At 43.0% G+C, this 23,467-nt stretch overlaps 1 protein-coding gene and 1 long non-coding RNA gene across 3 annotated transcripts; one reads left to right on the top strand and one right to left on the bottom strand.

The window, feature by feature from the left end:
* Positions 1–1,511: 1,511 nt before the first annotated feature.
* rpz5 (rapunzel 5) lies at positions 1,512–23,216 on the top strand. Of its 2 annotated transcripts, XM_088327626.1 has the most exons (4): positions 1,512–1,586; positions 4,588–4,745; positions 13,500–13,704; positions 20,680–23,216. In XM_088327626.1, the coding sequence occupies exon 4, from the start codon at positions 20,746–20,748 to the stop codon at positions 21,925–21,927; it is 1,182 nt and encodes a 393-aa protein (XP_088183752.1). In that variant the 5' UTR covers positions 1,512–1,586; positions 4,588–4,745; positions 13,500–13,704; positions 20,680–20,745; the 3' UTR covers positions 21,928–23,216. The 2 variants fall into 2 exon arrangements, with proteins under 2 accessions (XP_088183752.1, XP_088183751.1); XM_088327625.1 differs by lacking the exons at positions 1,512–1,586; positions 4,588–4,745 and having other exon boundaries at positions 13,641–13,801.
* LOC148373122 (uncharacterized) lies at positions 2,868–15,810 on the bottom strand. The gene is made up of 3 exons (XR_015849588.1): positions 15,268–15,810; positions 15,040–15,159; positions 2,868–3,081 (listed from the first exon to the last, which is right to left on the bottom strand). It is a non-coding gene; the product is annotated as an uncharacterized LOC148373122 (long non-coding RNA).
* Positions 23,217–23,467: the final 251 nt, after the last annotated feature.

The following is a 23,467-nucleotide window of genomic DNA, read 5'->3' as shown; positions in this document are numbered from 1 at the left end:
TGTTGTGGAATGGGTTTATATCATAGGTGGGCAACTATTTGAGTCGCGGGCCACAGTGGGTTGAAAAAAATGACTTCAGGACCCATCCTAGGGACCTATCCTGTTTTTTCCATTTATGAATAAATATACACGCAGACATCTACATGTTGTATTCATCTTGATTTGTTTTGAAATTAATTCATTTCATCGAATACGAAACGCCCAAAATTAAAGCAAAATAATGTATTCAGTCCCTTCTTTAAGTCTTCAATTTGATATTTCGTTTTGTAGAATTACTGTAGTGGTGTTTTTATTTTGATAGTATTTCTGCAGTCGATTTTTTTTGTAAAATTTGTTAGGTATTTCTCAGGTAATATTTTGGAGTAGTTCCAAAGCAGATTTTTTTTTGTACATATGTAGTATTTTGAGTATTTCTGTAGAAGTACTTTGGAGGAATATCCATAGTACTATTTTTGGAGTATTTCTGTAGAATTTTTGTAGTATTTTTTGGGTACTTTTTGTAAGATTACTGTAGTTGTATTTTGTGTAGTACTTGTGTTTCTTGAGTAGTATTTTTCGATTATCATATTACTGTCGTCACTTTTTATGGTGTCCGTTTTCAGAATGAGGCAAAAACATATACGTGGTCCCTGCTTTCAAGAGCTTAATTGGTATTCAGTTTTAGTAAGATTTCTATTGTAGTGTTTTGTTGCTCAGAGAAAAATGGGGCCAGAGTTGAAACTAAAGTAACATACTTTTTTATGAGTAGTACATTACGGTTAGATTTTGACCATTTTTCTTTGGAGGACCGGATGAAAAAGCCTGACGGGCCGCATGTGGCTCGCTGGCCGTAGTTTGACCACCCTGGAAACTTAGAAAAGTAGAGAATTTTAACTATTTATGAAAGAACGGTGAGTCGTATTCGATTCCCTAGATGTCACTGTATTTTCTTGTGCAACCAAAAACGAGTGCTACAAGGAAGAACGCAAACTATGGAAACTCCAAGACACCTAACTGCAACATTTTTCTTTTCTTTTCAAACTGGAACAAAAAAAAGAAAAAGGGAGGAAAAAACATAAAAGGAAAAAATAAAATAAAGAAAAAGAAAAGATGTTAAAGAGAGAAGGGAAAAAAGAACGTCAACAAAGAGAAAATAAAAAGGATAAAAATGATAAAAAGAAAAGCAAAAAAAATAGCAAAAAGGAGAGAAAAACTAAAGCAGAAAAGAATAAAGAACATTTTTGTTTACCCTTGACAGCAAGATGACCGAAAATGATGACAGCTCCCTCTAAGTGAGCCTCAAGTTGTGTAAAACAAAATAAAAATATATTTTTGCTTATTTTTCAAGCAAATGGTGGTTTTCCTCTCTAAGTAATGTCGTTTGATTTTTATTTACCATTGAGAGGGGTTACACAATACACATTGTCCCTTTAATATAGGAAGGCATTCTGTAAATTGAAAATGGAAAAACATGTCGTCAATGCATGCAATGACGCTTTACTGCCAACAGAAGGCGGCGTTGTTTATAATAAAGCGAAGAAGAAGCACACGCCGTGTGGGCCCGGCGAAAATGTTGGAATTTGGATGTTTATGTAGAATCAAAAACGGTGAGAGAATTTCTATCTTATTGCATCGCATAACACGAGTAAACGCTCAGGTTTGACGGCTTTCTGTCACTGAATGATTTATTACAAAATAATACGAATACTTGACATCGAGAATCGCGGTATTAATCGGCTGGCAGCTCGGCCTGTGACGTCATCCAACCCGGGCTGAAAGTCAAGATTTTGTTGTTGACATTTATTTATTTGTCGTTTTATCGCATAAAAATGGCTGCCATCGATTGAATAAGCCACGAGTCGACTATACTCTTTCAATGAAAGAGAAATAAGAGCTGGTGGGAAAAAGTTGAAGCTTACCTTGGTTCTGCCCCTTCAACTGTCTTGACACCTTTGACGTTAGCCTCTTCAAAAAAACTGAATATAAAATAGAATTAGTATTTTTTCAAAGTCCTGTATTTATGAAACTGTCAACATATAACTAAATATCAAATATAAATTGTAGTATGGCGTGTAGTAAGAGATTCAAAATAATATTAAAATTGGACTTGATTATATCCACCTAACACACAGGTGTCAAACAGGCGGCCCGCGGGCCGGATCAGGCCCACTAAGGGATTGAATCCGGCCCGCGAGACGACACTCAGAGAATCGCAAGAGAAAAACAAGCTGCAGGTTGTAATATGTCAACTTGATGTTGCCAAAGCTAGGTACCTCGAACAAAGACTGTACTTGTATTTCTCTCTCTCTCTCTCTCTCTCTCTTTTTCAACCATTTTCTTTCTCTCCGTCTCTTTCACTCTCTGTGTCTCTCTGTTTCTCTTTGTCTTTTAACCTCATTTGCACTAACTTCATTTTTTCCTTTTCTCTTTCTCTCCCCCTGTCTTTCTATTTCGCTTTGGATTTCTTTCTTCCTCTCCCTTTTTTCCCCCTCTCTCACGACTTTTTGTCTTTTGTTTCTCACGCTCTCTCCCTCTCTTTTTCTTTCTTTGTCCCGCCCTCTCTCCGTTCCCCTCCCTCTTTCTCCTATTTATTTATCTCTTTTTCTTTCCCTTTAATCTACTAGTCCGGCCCCCGACAGAATGTTTGTTTTATGGTGTGGCCCCCTGAGTTAAAATGAGTTAGACACCCCTGGTCTACACTGTTAGGAATTCAATATTAGATTGTGCCAGATACCAAAGTGTTCGAAGGAGTTATCTGACTCCATGAACCAAACACCACCTAACAATGCGCGCTTGTTTACTTTTGGAAAAAGATGGACAAGAATAGTTGACATTTTCACACGGGGGTAGATTTAATTTCTTAAAGTATTTAAGTAAACTCCATCCAATTAGCCGAATTGGTGTCGCTTGAGTCTCCGTCAAGCCTTTTCTCTCCTTCTCCCTCGATCTTCTGAAGTTCTCCCGGCCCACGCCTTTTTCCCAAGCTGGCGTGTCGGCTCCTCCCATGGGCGGGCCCGGAAAGCCCCCCACGTGGGCGCCATCATCCCGGAGAAGACCGTTGCGATGTCTGTCCTTGTGCGTCTGGCCTTTTGCGTCAGAGTCCTGTTAACAGAACAAAACAAAACATTCGCATTCGGAACGGCGTGACCTGAAGCTCACTCAGTAAATATCTTCATTGCACTCGATAAATGTAATTTGTATTGGATCGTACAAAATCCCTTACAGTCAAATGAATAAAATCCTTCAACGCCAACATTTGCTAACAAGCTGCCAATTTGTATGACACGAGTTCAAGAAGAAGTTGTGTTTGCTGGCGAGCCGTGACCGACGCTAGCTTGCGCCGTGACCGACATAAGCGTCACGAGACATGCTAGCAAGACCGAAGTTCCCGGTGTAATTAAAAGGATGTGCCCGCAGAGAGCGCTCTCACTTGAGTAAGATGAGTACCGTAAATTCCGGACTATAGAGCGCACCTGATTATAAGCCGCACCCACCACATTTTAAGAGGATCACCGCTTTTGTACTTACACAAGCCGCATGCGCCCACATTAAAACATGTAACACAATCACAAAATTAACCCAAACCCGGTTTTGTGTCCCGCGATTGTAACTGAATATAAACACACAGTCCAAAAACCACAGCCGGCAAAATGAACGGAAAATGATACCGGTTCTTAAGGTTTGATGCAGACCTGCAGAGTCCGGGTACCCGTTGAAAATAATCCAAGGAAAAAAAAAGGATATTTCCAAAGGTAAGGGTGGGAAAAATATATATCCACTATTGTCCGCTGCGTCCACAAACACGTCTCACCTTTACTCCACTTCCCGTCAGCCCCCGTTGTTTTCGCCCCTTCCTTTTGATTCGCCCGTGGAAAACATATCAGAGTAAGTCTCTAAAATAAATACATGACAAAAATATACAGTTGCAAATACGTATTATACATGGTTACACATATTTACAAGGAAAGACGGTACACCGAGAGAGTTTTCAAAGCTTTAATAATAATATTATAACTTTCATCCCAAACCGTGCCTGTGAAGGGTAGCAAAACGCTACTAGCAACACGTTCGCAACACGGTAAACGGGTCTGTTAGAAAAACATACCGTACTTGTAGAAATGACGGTACACCGTCCTCATCTTCCTCCTTATAACGACGTCTTCAAAGTCGTCTTCCCCAGTAGGGGAAAGAGACTATGTCGTAGAGACGTCGTCCCACGCTCCCTTATTCAAAAACGGCTAGCAACAAGCTCGCAAAGTAAAATTTACGTGCAGTAGCTCTGTTTCCTTCTTTATCGGACTGCTCGATTGCTTTTAGCTTGAAAGCTGCGTCATGTGCCTTTCTTTTTGCAATTTGCATGGTGAGGATATGTTGTTGCAGTCTTCCTCGGCGCATATATTCCAGCGGTCTAAATCTTACCTTTTGTACCGGAGCGCCGCTGGCGGCCGTTAGAATAATGACAGAAATTGGCCGCATCGCTGAATAAGCCGCAGGGTTGAACGTTTGGGAAAAAAGTAGCGGCTTATAGTCCGGAATTTACGGTACATGCATTCAAGACGTTTGTCTTTAAATTTGTCATCAGAAAGTGATTTATTTTTCTTTACTCAGGATTCTGACGGTGAGCCTGCCGGCCCTCGTTTGCAAAACGTCTCGGGCCATATCAATATTTCATCTGGAAAATGAAAGCGGGGATCGATGCCAGGCTCAGGATGATGTTATTAAGCGTCCATCTCGTTCTGGGGCTCAATTGGATCAAAAGCTTTCCGGTGAGATGTTGTCTTATCTAAAGGGGATGAGTGGAGGGGGCGCCCCCTGGTGGCGGTCACACGCAAACCCATTTGGAGAGCCCACGGAACATGAGCGATGACGTTATCGGGAAGCAAATATGTGTTCAAGCGCTCTTTTTATTCAACATTGATCGTTTTAAACAAAATTGTCACGAAACGCCGAACTACACTACGAAGTTACTACTTTTCAAGGTAACAAAGAGAGCAGCAGAATTTCATACAGGGTTCGGAGGGGTGCTTGAAATCCTTAAATGCTTGAATTTGAATGTTGTGTTTTTAAGGTCAGGAAAAAGCTGGAATTCTGGATGAAGTGCTTGAAATGATTCCCATTGCCGTGTCTCCTGACGATCTGACGCGATAGGCCTCACTTTTAAATGAAAAAATTGTTTTCAAAGTGTGTAAAAATGACACTGATGGTGGCTCCAGTCTTCATGGTCGAGTTGTCTTGTGGCACATTACTGCCCTCTACTCTCGCATCCACGAGAACGGCTTTATCAGACGAGTGACGGAAATCCCATTTATTTGTTCGGCCCTTAATCACAAGACGTCTCAAAGGACTGCACAGGTTACAATGCCATCATCCCCCGATCTTAAACCAACATGCGGGCAAGGAAAAACTCAAAACTTCACGGTGAGGAAAAAAGAAACCTTGAGAAGGGGCTTCACGAATGGTCGTCCGCCTTCCAGGATGACCAGGGTGCTTTTTTAAGAAGCGGCTCTTTTGGCTTGGCTCACTGAGATGAGCTGGCTCTTTTGTCTCCCAAACGGCTCTTCAGATTTTTTTTTTTTAGTGATATCACTAATCAGAAAACATGATGCATCAAATTATTTAATCATGAGCAATGCTCTTATTTACGCAATGGCTCCCTGCAAAACACATCAAGTTCAAATGAAATCATTCACAGATAGCCCCCACGCCCCCCCAGAAAATAGAAAAAAAAAATAGAATAAAAACCCCCAAAACAATTTAAAGTCGAACAACAACACAAAATCCCTGAAAATGCAAAATGATTGAATTAAAATGACCTCTTAACTCTTTAATGCTAGACAAAAAAAGAACTATTAACAATTCTATTTGAACCAATTTAGATCCCCCCTCCCCCCCAAAAAAGGTAGATTGTGTTGTATTTTTGGATTAAGTCTGGGGGCGTGGCCGGACAAGATGGACGTTTTGTCATTGATCGGGAGGAGGAATCCAAGATGGCCGAATGGGAGGATCCACGGCTGCCTTTTTATGGCTTTCCTCTCTCCTCTTCTCCTTTTCTCTTCTATTCTCATCCGCAGAGTGACAATTGGATAAGAGGGCCTTTCCCCCCATCCACTACTCTAATCCCATTTCTTTGTCTAGCTCAGGGGGTGGGAGCCGTTCGTGGCTCTCGGGAGCCGTTCGTGGCTCTCGGGAGCCGTTCGTGGCTCTCGGGAGCCGTTCGTGGCTCTCGGGAGCCGTTCGTGGCTCTCGGGAGCTGTACGTGGCTCTCGGGGGCCTGACTTGACATTGCTCTTTTCGCGAGTACATGAGTACATATGTCTCAGAGATTTTTTAAATCTATTGCTTCATGCAGAGACGATTTTTCAATATGGGCGGCAGTAGCTCTGGAGGTAGAGCGCTCGTCTCGGGATCAAGGGATCCCAGCTTGAATCCCGGCTCGTCCGTGTTACATGTGGAAGTGTCCTCGGGTAAGACACTGAACCCCTAATACCCCCAATAAGCAGGTTAGCGTCTTACATGGCTGCAAGGCCGCTATTGGGTAATGTGGAGCACATTGTAAAGCGCTTTGGGAAGTCGTTGACTTGAAAAGCGCTAGAGAAATGCAGATCATTTCAATATGCAAAGCCGAGACGCTAGAAATTCACTTTGGGTCCAGTAAATCTACAGGACACCATTTTAACTCCAGTTCCCTGTCGTCGTGTCGCACCAACAGACCCCGTTGGGCTGTAATCTGCTAAGTCATCCTGCATCTACGTAGGAATTCATGAAACCAAATCTATGTTCATTGTTGAGGCACTTTGTGATGAAAAGCCAAAGAACAAGCTTTGACTTAAAACAAACATTTTACCCTGAAGCTCTAGCAAAGCACTGAGAGCAATTTGATTGGGTGAGAGGGGGACTGGGAAGAGCTATACACGGGCACGCAAACGCTTTCTCTTTTGCCCAGACGTTCAATAAAAAGGTCAATACGTTGATATCCTCCTTTGCAGAATTTTGTGCCGTGTTTACAGAAGAACTTTGCTCTCGCTTTGTTTTGAAACCATTCCTCGGGAAAAAACTGATAGTCAAAATGAGCCTCAATATTCTTAAGTAACGGCGAGAGGGAGACAAAATGAGGGTTTTTTTCTTTTTTTGGGGGTCATTTCTTAAAAATTAATTTGAAACTCTTTCAGTAATTTTTTAGTTTTTGGATTATTTTTGGATCGTTTTTTGTTCCTTTTTTGGCTGTTTTTACGATTTCTTGTTTTCTTATTTTTGATCATTTCTTCATATTTTTTCAGAATTTTTTTGGGCTGTTTAATGGGGTTGTTTTTTGAACCGTTTTTTTCAAGTGTTTTTTATAGGGGTTGGTCGTTTTGGGTTTCATTTTTTGGGTCATTTTCTTGGCCTTTTTTGAGGGGTGTCATTTTTTGGGTTGTTTTTTTGTCTGTTTTTTAGGGTTTTTTGCTTGTCTTTGAATAGTTATTCCTGGTCGCTTTAACGCCTTCGATGTCCTTTTTGGTCGTTTTTAGTTGTTTTTATGGTGTTTTTATTGTTCTTTTATGTTATTTTGGGTTGATTCTTGCTCTTTTTGTGTCATATTTTTGGTCTTTTCTTCAGTTGATTTCCGTTTTTGGGTGTGTCGTTTATCTGGTGATTTTTAGTCTGTTTTTGGGGTCATTCTTTTGTTGTTTTATAATTATTTTTCAGTCTGCATTTATGTGTTTTGGGGGGGTTATTTGGTTATTTTTTTGGGTTCTGTTCTTTTTTTACATTTTTCTTTTTTTCTCGTCGTTTTCTGGCGGATTGTTTTTTTTTGCGTCTTTTTTCTGGCATGTTTTATAGTTGTTTCTCAGTGGTATTCCAGGTGTTTAGGGGTTCCTTTATTGGTCATTTTTGGGTCGTTTGTCAAAGTTGGGGCGGTTTATTTGATAGATAGATACAAAAGTCAATTCCATTGAAGTTGGGAAAAAGTTTAAAATGTCAGTAAAATTAGAATAGAATGACTTGCAAACCTTTTCTAACCCATATTTAAATGAATACACCACAAAGACAAGATTATCCATGTTCAAACTCATAAACTTTATTTCCATAAGCAAATAATGATAAACTTAGAATTTTATAATTGCAACAAGTGCCAAAGTAGTTGGGAAAGGGGCTTCTTCACCATTGTGTTACATCACCTTTCCTTTTAATAACACTCAATAAACGTTTAGGAAGTGAGGAGACTAGTTGTTGAATCGTTGATAGTGGAATCCTTTCCCATTCTTGCTTTATGTACAGCTTCAGCTGTTCAACAGTCCGGGGTCTCCTTTGTCTTATTCTGCGCTTTATAATGCGCCACACATTTTCAATGGGAGACAGGTCAGGACTGCAGGCAGGCCAGTCAAGCACCCGCACCCTCTTACTACGAAGCCACGCTGTCGTGAGACGTGCAGTGTGTGGCTTGGCATTATCCTGCTGGAAGAAGCAAGGGCGCCCATGGTAAAGATTCTGTTTGGATGGCAACATACTTTGTTCCAAAACCTGAATGTACTTTTCTGCATTAATGGTGCCTTCACAGATGTGCAGGTTACCCATTCCTTGGCCACTCATGCACCCCCATACCATCACAGATGCTGGCTTTTGCACTTTGCGTGCATAACAGTCTGGGTGGTTCTGTTCTTCTTTGGACCGGAGGACACGACGTCCACAATTTCCAAACACAATTTGGAAAACTGACTCATCAGACCACAGAACACTTTTCCACTTTGTATCAGTCCATTTTAGATGGGCTCGGGCCCAGAGAACCCTGCGGCGTTTCTGGATGTTGTTGATGAATGGCTTACGCTTTGCAACATAAAGTTTTAACCCACACTTACGGATATAGCGTCGAACTGTATTGACTGACAGTGGTTTTCCAAAGTGTTCCTGAGCCCATGTGGTGATGTCCTTTACACATTGATGTCGGTTCTTAATGCAGTACCGCTTGAGGGCTCGGAGGTCACGGGCATTCAATAATGGTTTACGGCCATGCCGTTTACGCACAGTGATTTCTCCAGATTCCCTGAACCTTTTCACAATATTATGGACTGTAGATGATGATATCCCTAAATTCCTTGCAATTGTACTTTGAGGAATGTTGTTTTTAAACTGTTCAACAATTTGCTCACGCAGTTGTTCACAAAGAGGTGAACCTCGCCCCATCCTTGCATGTGAATGACTTAGCTTGTTCGGGTCTCCCTTTTTTATACCCAGTAACAACTCTCACCTGTTGCTAATTCATCTGTTCACCTGCAAATAGTTGGTTGATTTCCATTCATCCACTTTCTGAGTAGTTATTGACACCTGTCCCAACTATTTTGGCACGTGTTGCTGTCATCAAATTACAGAGTTGATGATTTTCTCCCAAAACAATAAAGTTTATGAGTGAAGACAATAAATATGTTGTCTTTGCTGTGCATTCATTTAAATATGGGTTGAAAAGAATTTGCAATTTACTTGGATCAATTTTTATTTGCAATTAACACACTTTCCCAACTTCATTGGAATTGAGTTTTGTAGATAGATAGATACTTTGTTCATCCCCGAAGGGAAATTCACATTTCCAGCAGCATCCCTGAGCTGAGAACAATCGAGAACAATCGAAAATAACACGGGAGCTGCTGGAGTGGCTGCCATTCGTGACGGCGCCGGAAGAAAAGATTCAATTTGAATCATGGTCTCAAATCACATTTCTTTGGCTAGCCCTTAATCCCCAAAGACTTCCAGGGTTGCACAGTCCACTCTAAGCTCATTGTGGACACGGCTCATAAACTACAAAATAGAAATATGTCTTCATCCACTTCCATTGAGGTTGCAAATCTGAGGGCGCGACATCTTCCCGGTTTGTTGCCTCCTGCTGGCCAAACGTGTCACTGCACTTCCCGCTCAGGAAACATCTGCACGGATTAAACCTTGACATGGGCAGAAAAATCTGCTGCCCAAAAATGTCTGCGTCCTCGCAATTGTCACTCGAACCTTTTCCTGTCGTATAGAATCACGAAAACCCCACTTTTAAGGGACAGTGTGTCATTTTTGATGATGATGTACAGTGTGGTGCATAGGTGTGAAACATGCGGCCCGCGGGCCACTCCAGGCCCGCCGAGGCATTGAATCCGGCCCGTGAGACGAGGCAGAGAGAAGCTCAGGAGAAAAAAGGTCAAATAAGAGCTGCGGTTTTAAATAAAGCCAGGAACTACTTTTTTTATCTTTCTCTCTCCCCTCTCTTTGTCTCCATGTGTAGCTCTCTTTCTATTTTTTTCTCTTTTTCTCATTCTCTCTCTCGGTCCTTCTCACTCTTTTTTTGTCTCGGTCTTACTTTTCATTTCTCTTTCTCATTCGCCCCTTTTCCGTCGGGGATCATTTTTCCTCCTTATTAGCGTATCCTCTTTTTCATTTAGCAGCCGGCAACCCGTTTTTCCGGTCCCGGCAGAATTTTCACTCGGCGTTATTTGTCTTCTCGTTGACCCGGCGGGTTCGTTTGCACAGATGAGTGCGACGGGACAAAAATTCAATTGATAAGAAGGGCCGCTTTGGCCTCGCTCGAGTCGGGTCGAAATTCCTAGAAATCACTACACAAACACAAAAAGCCTCCTAGAACGACCGAGGCTCGGAAAGAAACGAGGAGAAGAAAAGGAATCCTGGCAAAATCTGGCAAACAGGAGCGCCGCTTTTCCTGCCATTTTTGGCTCCTATCTTTAGCGTTGTCAAGGTTCATGGTTTTTGGGTTATTTCAGGTTCTCTAGTGGTTTGGGGGTCATTTGTATTCGTTTTTGAGTCTTTTTTTTTTTTTTTTTTTTTTTTTCGGGGGAGTCGTTTTTCTTATTGTTTATTTCATTCGTTTTTCGGGCTTTTTGGTCATTTATCAGGTTGTTGTTTAGGGCTCGTTTTTAAAGAGTTCTCTCGTTGCTTTTCAGGCATATTATCAGTTTTTCGGAGGCCGTTTTGTGTGGTTGTTGTTTGAAGTCTTTTTCTTGAGGCAGGGGTTGGTTGTCTTTAGTCCTTTTTTTGGTCATTTGGTGGTTATTTATTTTGGGTGTTTTTTCGGAGTCGTTTTTTGGGGGGAGCGGTTTGTTTAGGGATGTTTTTTTAGTGGTTCTTGGGTTGTATTTTCAGGGGGGGTTGAAACGCTTCAAAGAGGTCAGAGACCCCTGTCGGCCCCAAAAATGAAAAGTTGTGAGCCGGAAGTGAAGTTGCTAGCATGTCTCGTGACGCTTATGTCGGTCACGGCGCAAGCTAGCGTCGGTCACGGCTCGCCGGCAAACACAAGCGCCGCTTTTCATGTCGACGGCGTGACGGAGCGTTAGCGACCGCGGCTAATGCCGGCTAATGGCGCTCGTCGTGGAGAGTGGCTGCGGTTGCCATGGCGACCGGCTCCCAGCCACAACAAGGCCCGTTTTGTCTTTGGGGCAACTTGCTCTAGTCCTCCCCCCTTTCCCTTCACCCCCCTTTTCACTCCCTCTTTCATTCCCCTTTTCCGTTCTTTGCAAAAGAACAATAGCTAACAGTTAACCAAATCATTCATTAGTTTATCAATGAAACATGATCGAGTTTCGCCGTGTACTAAATAAAATGATTTTACAAGTTACGTTCAAAGAATAAAAGGCAAGAAAGTTCATCCCGAAAATGATTATTCTATGTAATATTTAATTTCGATTATTTTTTCACATTATTTGTCCAATATAATATACCGTATTTTCCGCACTATAAGGCGCACCTAAAAGTCTTTTTTTTGCTTCAAAAGCTGACCATGCGCCTTATAATACAGTGCGCCTTATATCTCATCTCATCTCATCTCATTAGCCGTACCGCTTATCCTCATTAGGGTCGCGGGGGGGCTGGAGCCCATCCCAGCCATCTTCGGGCAGTGGGCAGGGGACATGAAATGAAATGAAATGATGTGCATTTCTATAGCGCTTTTCAAGTCAATGACTTCCCAAAGCGCTTTACATCGTGCTTCACATTTCCCAATAGCGGCCGTGATTTGTGCAGCCATGTAAGGCGCTAACCTGCTTATTGGGGGTATAGGGGTATCAGTGTCTTACCCAAGGACACTTCGGCATGTAACACGGACAAGCCGGGATTCGAACTGGGATCCCTCAATCCTAAAACGATCGCTCTACCTCCTGAGCTACTGCCGCCCCCAAACACCCTGAACTGGTTGCCAGCCAATCGCAGGGCACACGGGGACAGACAACTCATTCGCTCATTCACACCTAGGGACAATTTGGACCGGCCAATTCACCTGAAATGCATGTTTTTGGAACGTGGGAGGAAACCGGAGTGCCCGGAGGAAACCCACGCAAGCACGGGGAGAACATACAAACTCCGCACAGAAAGTCTGGAGCTGGATTTGAACCCACGACAGGTTCCCATGACATGAACTGTGCCGCACAAGCGCCAACCACTGCGCCGCCGTGCTGCCCTTGCGCCTTATATATGGATCATTATTAAGTCGCAACGTCTTGCAACTAAGGCAAGCAGCCGCCGATTCGATTTTCCCCCGAAGGCGACGTCGTCCGCGGTGTATGCTGGGATTTATATAGCGGCGTTTCATTTCCTAACCAATGTGTCAATCATCTGTTAAATCGATCGCTATTGGCTAAAGTTATTCGGAGCCTCGGATAGGCTAGAGGGCCGAAACAAACCCTGCAATTGGCCGAAAAAGATGTGTCAATCATCCGTTAAATCGATTGCTATTGGCTGAAGTTATTCGGAGCCTCGGATTGGCTAGAGGGCCAAAACAAACCCTGCAATTGGCCAAAAAAGATGACTGAATAGCAAGCTTGCTAAACTACGCCATAAAGAAATATGTTTCATTGGTCTGTATTCGTAAACATTTGACTCTCCTGGATTGACTACACTCACGGTTGTAAGAAGACCATGATTGCGTATCATTATTGAACGTGAGAACTTAGGTGAGCTATGCGGCTTTATATTTTCCCGGTATCTTGTTTTAGAACGATCTTGATGTTGCTGTGATGAGTTGAGTGAATTCAACTCAATTCCAAGTGTTTATTGTCATATGCACAGTAAAGTTGCGAGCGAAAAAAAAATAAAAACTAAGGAATGGTTGGCATTTCTTGAATCCCAAGACTTGAACCTTCCGAATGATATTTGGAAGGATGCATTTGAGTGACATCGTACGGACACCGCATCCGCACGTGTTCTCGACACGTATTTGCTTCTTTGCAAGCTTTGGGAATGTTAAGGGGGTAAGAAGTTTGCACGATCTGACTGTTTTGTCCACGTTCCCATTGTAGCGCCTTATAATCCGGTGCGCCTTATCTATGGAAGATATAGGACCAAAAACTATTTTTTGGGGGTGCGCCCTATAACCCGGTGCGCCCTATAGTGCGGAAAATACGGTCATTTCTCTCTTTTTTTTGTTTTTTTAGTTATTTTTTGCTCATAAGAGACTCTTTTTCTTGGCAAATGAATAAAAGCAAACTTTTTTTTAGTCGTAGCAGCAGAACCCCGCCTGAGAAGAGTGTTTACAGGATGTTATCTTTTTCTTCCCCCAGTATCTTCCCTCCCTCCCAGTCCGTCCATCGGTGCGGAATGCTGGGAAAAGACGGAGGAGTTCCACTCTGGGGGGGCGTGACCACAAGGACCGCTGAGGGAGGGAGGAAGGGACGGAAGGGGCCATAAAGGCATAAATAGATCCGGCGGGGCCCGGAGACTCCCATTCCCTGACGGATTACCCAACAACTTGCATTAACTCTCAAAGTGAGTAGACTTTATTTTTTTTCATTTTTCTTTTTGACATTGGCTGAAAAGCTCATTTTGACCGGTCGCTGAGTTTGGAGGTGACTGACGTTTTCAGGTGAGCTTAGATTTCATTCTCTTTTTATTTATAAAAAACAAAATGGGTGAAGGAGAGTTATAGGTGCTCCTCTATGGCAGTTTTTTATGGATGCTTTCAGATTTATTTTACAAAATAAAAAAGTGGAAACACTTGTTGGTGCTCTTAATTTGAGTATTCAATCGATGCGTTCAAGTACAATTTGTAAAAACTGCAAAAAAAAAAAGGGGGGGGGGTTGAAGTACTGTAGGTGGTCCTTTTCTACTTCTATTTTTTCAAGTGCATTTTGTAATCGAATAAATAAATATCAAAATCCAAACGCTTTAACACACAAATACATTTCGACTATTCGAGGTATGGATTCGATGGACGGCCCCATCGATAATCTCTTCGCTATTCGTTAAGTTACCGTCGAGAAAATAAAAAAAGGGAGGGCGAGGGTGGTATATTTGAGTTTTCAAGCGATGCTTTCGAGAACAATTTTGAAAAAAGAACGGGGAAATTGATTGTAGGTCATTTATTTGAGATTTGAGTCGACGCTTTCAAAGGCAATTTGTAAAAGAATTAGGGTTGTACGCTTTCTTGAATCATCAATCGATACTTTCAATTGATTTTTTTGTTAAAAAAAAAGGAAAAAGAAAAAGCTGTAAGACGTACTTGCATTTTGACATTTGAAGGAAAGGGTTTGATGGACAGCTCCATCGATCTTGCAGTTGTAACTGAGTCACCGTCAGGGTACATTTAAAAAAGGTGAAGGAGGAGGGGTCAATAGTGGTCCCTTATTTTAGTTTTCGATTCATGATTTCAAGTGCAATTGGTTTCCAAAAAATGAGAAGGGAAAAACAAAAGCTGTAAGATTTGAATATGAGGATTTGAGGGAGAGCTCCGTCAATTATCCAACTGCTAAATGTTAAATTAGCCTCTGCGGTAAAAGAGGGAGGGGCAAATGCTCATAGGTGATTCTTTATTTCAGTGTTCAATTGATGCTTTTAAGTTCATTTTTGTTAAAAGAAATATAGAATATATGTAAATAGAAAAAGCGTAATATATAATACATTATCTCTCGTCAATGATCTCTATTTTATTTGTTCTATTCGCCTTGTTCAAAAGAAGGGAGGGGCGTATCGTCATAGGTGCTCCCATATTTCAGTTTTCGACTTTATTTTGTAAAAAATCAAATAAAAGGAGGAAAGAGACTTCAAAATGCATTTAGACCTTTCGAGATAGAGATCGGATCGACCGCTCCATTGATTATCTACCTGCTGAATGTCGAGTTACCATCAGGGTAGGAAAAACCCTGTTTTTCCTCCGCTCATTGATTTTGCTGATTGAAATCGGGGGATCGGACTGCAACGTTGCCTTCAGTGGCGCTCGACATACTGGAAAATGTACGAGCAAAGGGAAAAGCGTCAGGACGGATAAAGAAAAAGACTTCTCATGATGTGACATTTTCAACATTCCGAGGGAGGATCAGAATCTCGCCTCGCCTCGGCTTATCTCATTTTTTGGCTCTTCTATCTCGTAAAATCCCAATAAGAAGAGTCGAAGCCTCACTTGATCTGCTGCGGCACCGTCCATCTCCTTTACTGGCACGTCAGGTGGCTGGAAATGAGTCAAGTCAAAAAAAAAGCCCTAATCTGTTGAATTGCGGTTTTACATTCTAAAAAAAAAAGGGAGGAAAAAACTTCCTGCTTTGCCATGAAGGCCTTGTCATTGCAGGGGGGGTGCGACCTTCTCCCAGATACGAGCAAATAAAAAGGAAATGGGGGTGTAAACTCAGCTGGAAGGACCCGCCCTTTGAAAATCCAAAAATCCATCTTGTGCCTGTGGGCGTCTTGATGTTGCGATACAACACTAGCTTTGACTTTCAGTGTCCAGTCTATAAAAACAGACAGGAGTGAGCTCATCACTGCAGCAAACGTGGACCACGATAGAAGCTTCCCATCGCGGCCGTCTCCAAAACCTTCGAAATTTCGGCCGCTCCTACTGTAAACGTCAGAAAACGAGAAGCCCAAAAGAACAGGACGAGTTGAAGTACAAATCCATGCCAAAGATCCGCTCTGTACAAGTGAAAGTAAAAACCAAAGGCGTGAGCTCATCGCTGAGGCAAACGTCTCGGTGCCATGATGGAAGCTTCCCATTTGAGGTCCTGTCCGAAACCTGATTGAAAATGTCAGCTGCTTCGACGAAAAATGAGGAAATAACAAATAAAACTAGAATAAAGGTACAGGAGCGGTACAAGGTCCATGGAACTGAAGAAACAAAACCACAAAAATAAGCTCATCGCTGCAGCAATCGTGGACATCTCGGGACCTCGTTGAAGCTTCCCGTGGTGTTTGTGTTGAAAACATGTCTGGAAATGTCAGCCGCTTCTACTCTAAACGTCAGAATGGAAAAAAAAACCCGGAAGTAAGAATCTGACTGGAACATTGGGAGTTGATTCCCATGCCAAAGGCCTGGTCTGCTTCACGGAATTGAAAGTAAAACCATCTCCAAAACATGCTCCAAATAGAATAGAATCTACCTTTATTGTCATTGTTACAAAATGGGTTGAACATATTGTGACACCGAAATTGGGCATGGCACTCCAGTTTGACTCCATTTTGTGCAGGCTTGGGGAGTAACGAAATACATGGAACGGCAAATATGATGTTTGGATTGTTTTTCATTTTGTTTCTGTGGCATTTGATGTTCGTTTTGCCGGAGATCAAAGAGATCAAAGCCAGGAGAGAAAGCTTACCACGTGTTGTGAGTCATCATTTTATTCCTATTGAGTTTCTTTTGTCTTTTCTGAGCATATTTGCTATTGGAGTCATCCAAAAGTCATTGAAAGTAATCCAGTTCAAGTAACCCTACCCAACCCTGATGAACACTGGTTATTTTACTGCATGTAGACTAATGAGCAATATAATAAATACTAAACATTTGGATTCACGTTTTAAATTAAGTAATTAAGAAGTAAACGTTTAATCTTCAAAACGGGCAACATTGTGTCATTAGGTTTTTTTTCTAACAAAGGAATACAAAATAAATATTTGTAATCAAATACATTGTATTTCTTAGAAATGAATTCATTTAAAAGTTAAGAATTTGAAAAAAATATTCATTTATATATTTGATTGATTAAAATTACATAGAAATGTTTTCCCTGATGGACAGAATGTAATTTATATCATTAAAGGTCAAGTCAAGTCACTTTTATTGGTTTGGCCCTTAATCACAAGGAGTCTCAAAGGGCTGCACAGACTACGGACAATTATGACAGCATCCCCCGATTTAAAACCTACATGAGGGCAAGGAAAAACTCAAAAACCTCAACATTAGGAAAATGTCAAGGTATTGTGTGTCGTTTGAGATGTCCTTAAACAGTTTTAAATGAAATATTTGACCTGGTATGTGTTTAACAGAAAGTATGTGTTTAACAAAGCACAGGTGCGTTCAAATAGCCTTTAGATATTTTTTTCCTCTGCGCCTATCCGCTTTTATCTTTTACCCATGCTTTTCCGACTACGCATTACCCAGGAGGAAAGGAGACAGGGAGGACGAGTGATTCTTCTTTTATACGAAAAACGGCGAAAAGTGAGAAAAAGGACCGTTTCAAACGCAGTCCGAAAGCCAACGCAACCCCCCCAAAAGATCAAGTTTATTTCGAGCGCGTCTGAGAATTTCACATACTTGCACGCGCGACGAATGGAACTTGACAGAGGCTGCGATGACAATTTCTGGCAGAAGATGGCGACGAATTTGAAGCTACCTTTGAAATCTGTTTCCAACAAAGGCAATGGAGAAAGACGATCTCCTTCTTTTGTATCGCGTTGTTTTATAAAACCAGGAAAGGAAGACTTTGTGTGCATGTTTGTGGAGTGTATGATTACAAGGTTGCAGAAGTGCGCGTCCTGAGGCTTTTCCTGGGTGTGCCTCTTTTCTATTTCCACCCTACGGCCACTGCAGGCCACTGAGATCATCTCCCTGGTGTGCGTCCTCAACCGGTGACGAATCCAAACGCTACGAAAATTCCCCCACTTTTCCTTCACGGCAAACATGTGTGTTTGCTCTACGTCGAGCAAAAGATAGAGGGTAGGGTGCGGCCCCGACGTGTCCGGACTTATCCCGGAGGAGGTTGTGCCTGTCCAGACCAGGCCCGGTTCTTGTTCCCGCTTCGCTCCTTGAGAAAACCTCAAATGTTTGGAATGCAGCTAGCGAAACGTGCACGCGGGCCGGTGTTCTGAAATGACTTCATACCTGTCCTACCAAGGCCGATAGCCATTTCCTACGGGGAGCAAGAGTACCGTATTTTCCGCACTATAGGGCGCACCAGGTTATAGGGCGCACCTCCAAAAAATAGTTTTTGGTCCTATATTTGACATACATAAGACGCACCGGATTATAAGGCGCTACAACGGGAACGTGGACAAAACAGTCAGATAGTTCAGTCCAACTGATTACCCCCTAACATTCTCAAAGCTTGCAAAGACGCAAATACGTGTCATAGACACGTGCGGATGCGGTGTCCGTACGATCTCACTCAAATGCATCCTTCCAAATATCATTCGGAAGGTTAAAGTCTTGGGATTCAAGAAATGCCAACCATTCCTTAGTTTCTATTTTCTTTTTCGCTCGCAACTTCACTGTGCATATGACAAACACTTGGAATTGAGTTGAATTTCCTCAACTCATCACAGCAACATCAAGATCGTTCTAAAACAAGATACCGGGAAAATATAAAGCCGCATAGCTCACGTTCAATAATGATATGCAATCATGGTCTTCTTACAACCGTGAGTGGAGTGTAGTAAATCCAGGAGAGTCAAATGTTTACAAATACAGACTAATGAAACATGTTTCTTTATGACGTAGTTTAGCAAGCTTGCTATTCAGTCATCTTTTTCGGCCAATTGCAGGGTTTGTTTTGGCCCTCTAGCCAATCCGGGGCTCCGAATAACTTCAGCCAATAGCGATCGAATTAACGGATGATTGACACATCTTTTTCGGCCAATTGCAGGGTTTGTTTCGGCCTTCTAGCCTATCCGAGGCTCCGAATAACTTTAGCCAATAGCGATCGATTCAAATGATGATTGACACATTGGTTAGCCAATGAAACGCCGGTATATAAATCCCAGCATACACCGCGGACTACTCCACGTTCGGGGGAAAATCGAGTCGGCGGCAGTTGCGTAAGTTGCGAGACCTTGCAATTTAATATTGAGCCATGTATAAGGCGCACTGTATTATAAGGCGCATGGTCAGCTTTTGAAAAAAAATTAAGACTTTTAGGTGCGCCTTATAGTGCGGAAAATACGGTACTTACTATATAACATATAACATAAAACTTTTAACATGAGGGGGCATACCGCGGGCAGCAAGGCGGCGCAGTGGTTAGCGCGTGTGCGGCACAGTTCTGAGGTCATGAGATCAAACCTCCTTCGTGGAGTTTGCATGTTCTCCCTGTGCTTGCGTGGGTTTTTCCATAGGTGTGAATGAGCGAGCGAGTTGTCTTTCCCTGTGTGCCCTGCGACTGGCTGGCAAGCAGTTGAGGGTGTCCCCTGCCCACTGCCCGAAGATGGTTGGGATGGGCTCTAGCAGCCCCGCGACCCTACTGAGGATAAGCGGTGCACATCATGGATGGATGAATGGATGGGACACACCGCACACGCTCAGTAACAGCGGGACATTATAAATCATCTCGTTCTTGCGTAATTAAGCACATAACGAAACATAAAGAGAGGGATCGGATAGTCATTTTATATTGTTTCACAGTTGACTTTTGTCGCGAACAAAATATCTAAAGTGCCTTTCCCTTTTTCGACCAGGGTTTCAGGTCGTGAGAATATGAGAACTTTATTTGACACTGCAGTGTTAAATGCACTTTATATTGTCAAACTGTTTCTTTTTGTTGTGTGAAAATAATTGAAGTAGCGGACTGTACAAAACCCTCAAAATGTACAATATCTGACTTGAAGGACCAATTGTTACATTTAGAGTTCAACTGGAACGCAAATAAATAAGAGAAGACATCAATGAATTTTGAGCTTGCAAGAAGAACAGGAGAGGACTTTTCAAAAACCCTCAAGTTGTACAATATCTGGCTTATGGGACCGATTCTTAAATGTATAGTTCAACAGACTTAAAATAAGAAAAGTAGACATTCGTGAATTTTAATCTTGGAAAGACAACAGGAGAGGACTGTACAAAAAACACTCCAGAACCCAACCTTTCTTTCACCTTTTGTTTTTCTTAAATCATCAAGGTATAAAAACAGTTCTGCTCTGAAGGTTGTGGAACATGATTAGCTGATAGTGACAATGATGTTAAACGTGCAAAATAGTTTAAAAAAAACCTTGAGAACAACGCTGTCGTTTATTGTAGTCAAAATAAGGAACAACCCTGGCATCTTATGCAATCTCCTCTGCAGGTGTCCATTACTAAAACTATATTCTTTATTGCAGGCAGGCAGAAGAAACATTTTAGATATAAATCTTCAATTTCTATGAAGTCTAAAAACATTTGTCTCAAAAGTCCTCATTTGGACATTCGTCATTTTTTCCTAACTAGCGCAAACTACACGCTTAAAAAATCCCAAAAATGGTAGAAGGCGGATGTCACATTTCCATGTGTATTGGATAAGAACCATAGAAAAACGTCCCAATGACCTTTTTTCTTACCAGCCTCAAAGGTAGAAAAGTATGATAGCGCTCCTGCCACCAGTGGTAGAAACGCGGTAGTGCACTCCCGGCAAGAATGTATTCAAAATGGGATTTTTCTTTCTCTGAGCTAGACGTACTCATGAAGGAGGCACGCCTCGCTTGCTGACATAACTTACTGACCTCGGCATTGGACTTTGCTTCGAAACGGCGTCATGAAATATCTCCTTTAAGAGTGTCCTCTCCGTGTCCTTTCAGGGAGGTCTCGGCCCGTGGCGGGAATCCTTCATCGGACGGCCTCCGGCTAACGGTAAATCGGCGACCATGAACAGCGTGGCCGACTGGCTGGTGGACAACAAGGACAAGCTGGAAAAAGGCTTGGACATCATGGGTCAGGCCTCGGAGGTCTTGGCCTCCACGGTGGGCCAGCTGCACCCCATCCTGGAGGCGGTCTTCGTGGCCTCGGCCGAGATCCTCAGCAACCCCGAGGGCAGGGAGGCCGCCTACCTGAGCCAGAAAATCGAGGAGGTCAACGAGAAACTGGCGGGCGTCCAGACCGAGATCGACAAGATCGCCCTGGAGCTGCAGAAGACCTCCATGAACAAGCAGAACATGGACCGCGAAGCCCACATCCTGGGCCAGTACGACAAGTTCCAGGAGTTCATCAACGCCAAGCCCGCCATGAAGGAGAAGAAAAAGGACAAGTTCGTCAAGTATTACGAGAACACCGAGGCCGACCTCAATTTGGACGCCCTCTACAACGCGGTCACCGGTGAGAACACTTCCGGCAAGCCCCTGCTGGACACGGTGGTGGCCACGGAGCAGAGGAGCCGGCGGGCGGTGGAGGACTTTTGCGCCCGGCTCAAAAAACTGTTCGTGGTGGGCCTCATCGCCGTCATGGGCTACGCCGCCCTCAAGGAAGGTATGGTGGAGACGGACCTGGTGGCCAAGTGGCAGGAACGCATGGTCTCGTTGGAGAAGCGCATGAAGGCGGCCGTGGACCATTGCACCGACACCTTCGTGGAGCAGGCCCAACTGGACCTGGAGGAGGCGCTGAAGGAGGACGGCCGCGTGGTCAGCGAGGACTTCACGCGTTCCTTGCTAGCGACGCTGGTCAAGAAGTACGATTGGGTGAAGTGGTCGGTGCGCGCCTTCAACAGCCGCGAGCGCATCTTCTTCTACAACTGGCTGGCCGGACGCAACTTCCACGGCAGCGGCGGCGCCAACTGGTTCGAACTTCAGACGCCCAACAAGATCAAGGTGGTGGTGTCCTTCTGCGTGGAGCCGCCGCCCATCGACAAGACCGCCCTCTACGAGCAGATCGAGCGGCAAAGGCTGAAGGGCAACATGATGGCCGTGGCTTTAGCGCTCAACCGATGCTTTCCCGATTTGCTGGTCCACGCCGTCAGCCATTACAAGGAGGTGGTGGAGTCCAACAACTTTGACGTAGAGTCCTACTACTATGCCAGGCACAAGCGAGCCTTCCTCTGCGTACACCCGCAATAGGACTAACCCATAGACCGCTCGCTACTGGTTTTCTGCCCTTTTGCGCCAGTTAGCCACCTAGATCCATGAATGTCCTACCCAAACGGCTCTGAAGCACTCTCCATCCCCTTTTGCGATCCTTATTCCGTCTTCAAGGTGACATTATTGTGGAAAATTCACATTTCGTTTGCACCGTCGCGAAAGATTGCGAAGATCTTAAAAAATGGGCACGATTGTAAGAAGGAGTTTCTTTCGTTTCTTTTTTTCGAAGCGGTGGCTCGTACAACCGAAATCAAATGAGATCATTGAAGACAAAAAGCGTTGCTACTCATTTCCTACTACTTTGGATTCCTATTTAGCCACCGTGATCCATGAAGGTTCTACCCAAGCAACCCTGAAAACCGTGAACCCCTTTTATGATCAGTACCAGGCCCTTATTAATTATCCAAGGGGACATTATTGTGGAAAATGCACATTTTATTTGTTCTTGAACCAAATATTCAGAAGGTCTTTCTGAAAAGGACTTGTTAACGGTCCTGCAGAAATTCTCATCCAAATCCCCATTTGTTGCTTTTCAAGATGTTGCTAGTACAACAAAAAAATGTATATTTTTTGCTGTAGACCACTCAGAAGATGAGTGAGGACAAAAAATGTTGCTTCTAATTTTCTATGCTTTTTGAGCGACTTCGCCGTGCCAGCTCGCCATCAAGCGACTCCGAAGCACTGACTATCCTCCTCCAAGGTGACTTTATTGTGGAAAATGCACATTTTATTTCTACTGGTACATAAGATTAGAATTCTTACAAATGGGGCTTGATGATGTCACGGAGTAGTCGTGTTCATCCCTACAGAAATTCATCCAATTCCCGATTGTTTCCAAGATGAGTAAACGGATGACAATGTCCTAGACCGTTGGCTACTCATGATCTGCTCTTTTGCACTGATGTGCTAATTAGCCATGCTACTTAGCCATCCGGCTCCATTACAATTCTTTCCTATTTGGCCACCGATGGTTTTGTTTTGTTTGTATTTGTCTGAGAGTGAGCAGTTAAATTTGAAATTGTGTCGCCGCCTCATTTTGTACGTCTTCATCAAAATAAAACAGAAATGATTTCAAAACAGATGAAGTGGTGGTAAAAATGAGTTTGAAATCTGAAATGCTCCAAAATGTCTTGCGCTCGTATATTTCCATACCTTTTCTTTGCTCGGACGCTCGTTAAATGAGAAAATGTACATTTTGTGACTCGAAGCATCCGCTAACATGTAAAATGGACCGACATTTCCAAATAAAGTCTGTTGCTTCCATCACACATGCTAACAATGTTTTAGTTTTGTGAAAACTAAATCCAAAATTGAAAAAAAATCACCATCAATACTTTCTAGAGTGGGCGGGGCCTGACATAAAGAACCAATCAGCATCTCCAGCTATGAAAATGAGTGGAACATGTTGTTTAGGCAGGGATGTCAAACATGCGGCCCGCGGGCTAGGTCAGGATACAACGGCGAGAGAAGCACAAGAGAATAAGAGCTGCATTTTTAACAATATTCTATTGATGTTACC

The sequence above is a fragment of the Urocampus carinirostris genome, chromosome 2, assembly GCF_059441175.1.
Source record: "Urocampus carinirostris isolate Australia breed hairy pipefish chromosome 2, RoL_Ucar_1.0, whole genome shotgun sequence".
Classification (NCBI taxonomy): domain Eukaryota; kingdom Metazoa; phylum Chordata; class Actinopteri; order Syngnathiformes; family Syngnathidae; genus Urocampus; species Urocampus carinirostris.
Note: the sequence above shows the minus strand (reverse complement) of the source record. Positions and strands in the feature narration are given on the sequence as shown.

What these genes read in the sequence shown, in the direction of transcription:
- rpz5 (XM_088327626.1), top strand. Translation starts at nt 20,746, where the DNA reads ATGAACAGCGTGGCCGACTGGCTGGTGGACAACAAGGACAAGCTGGAA.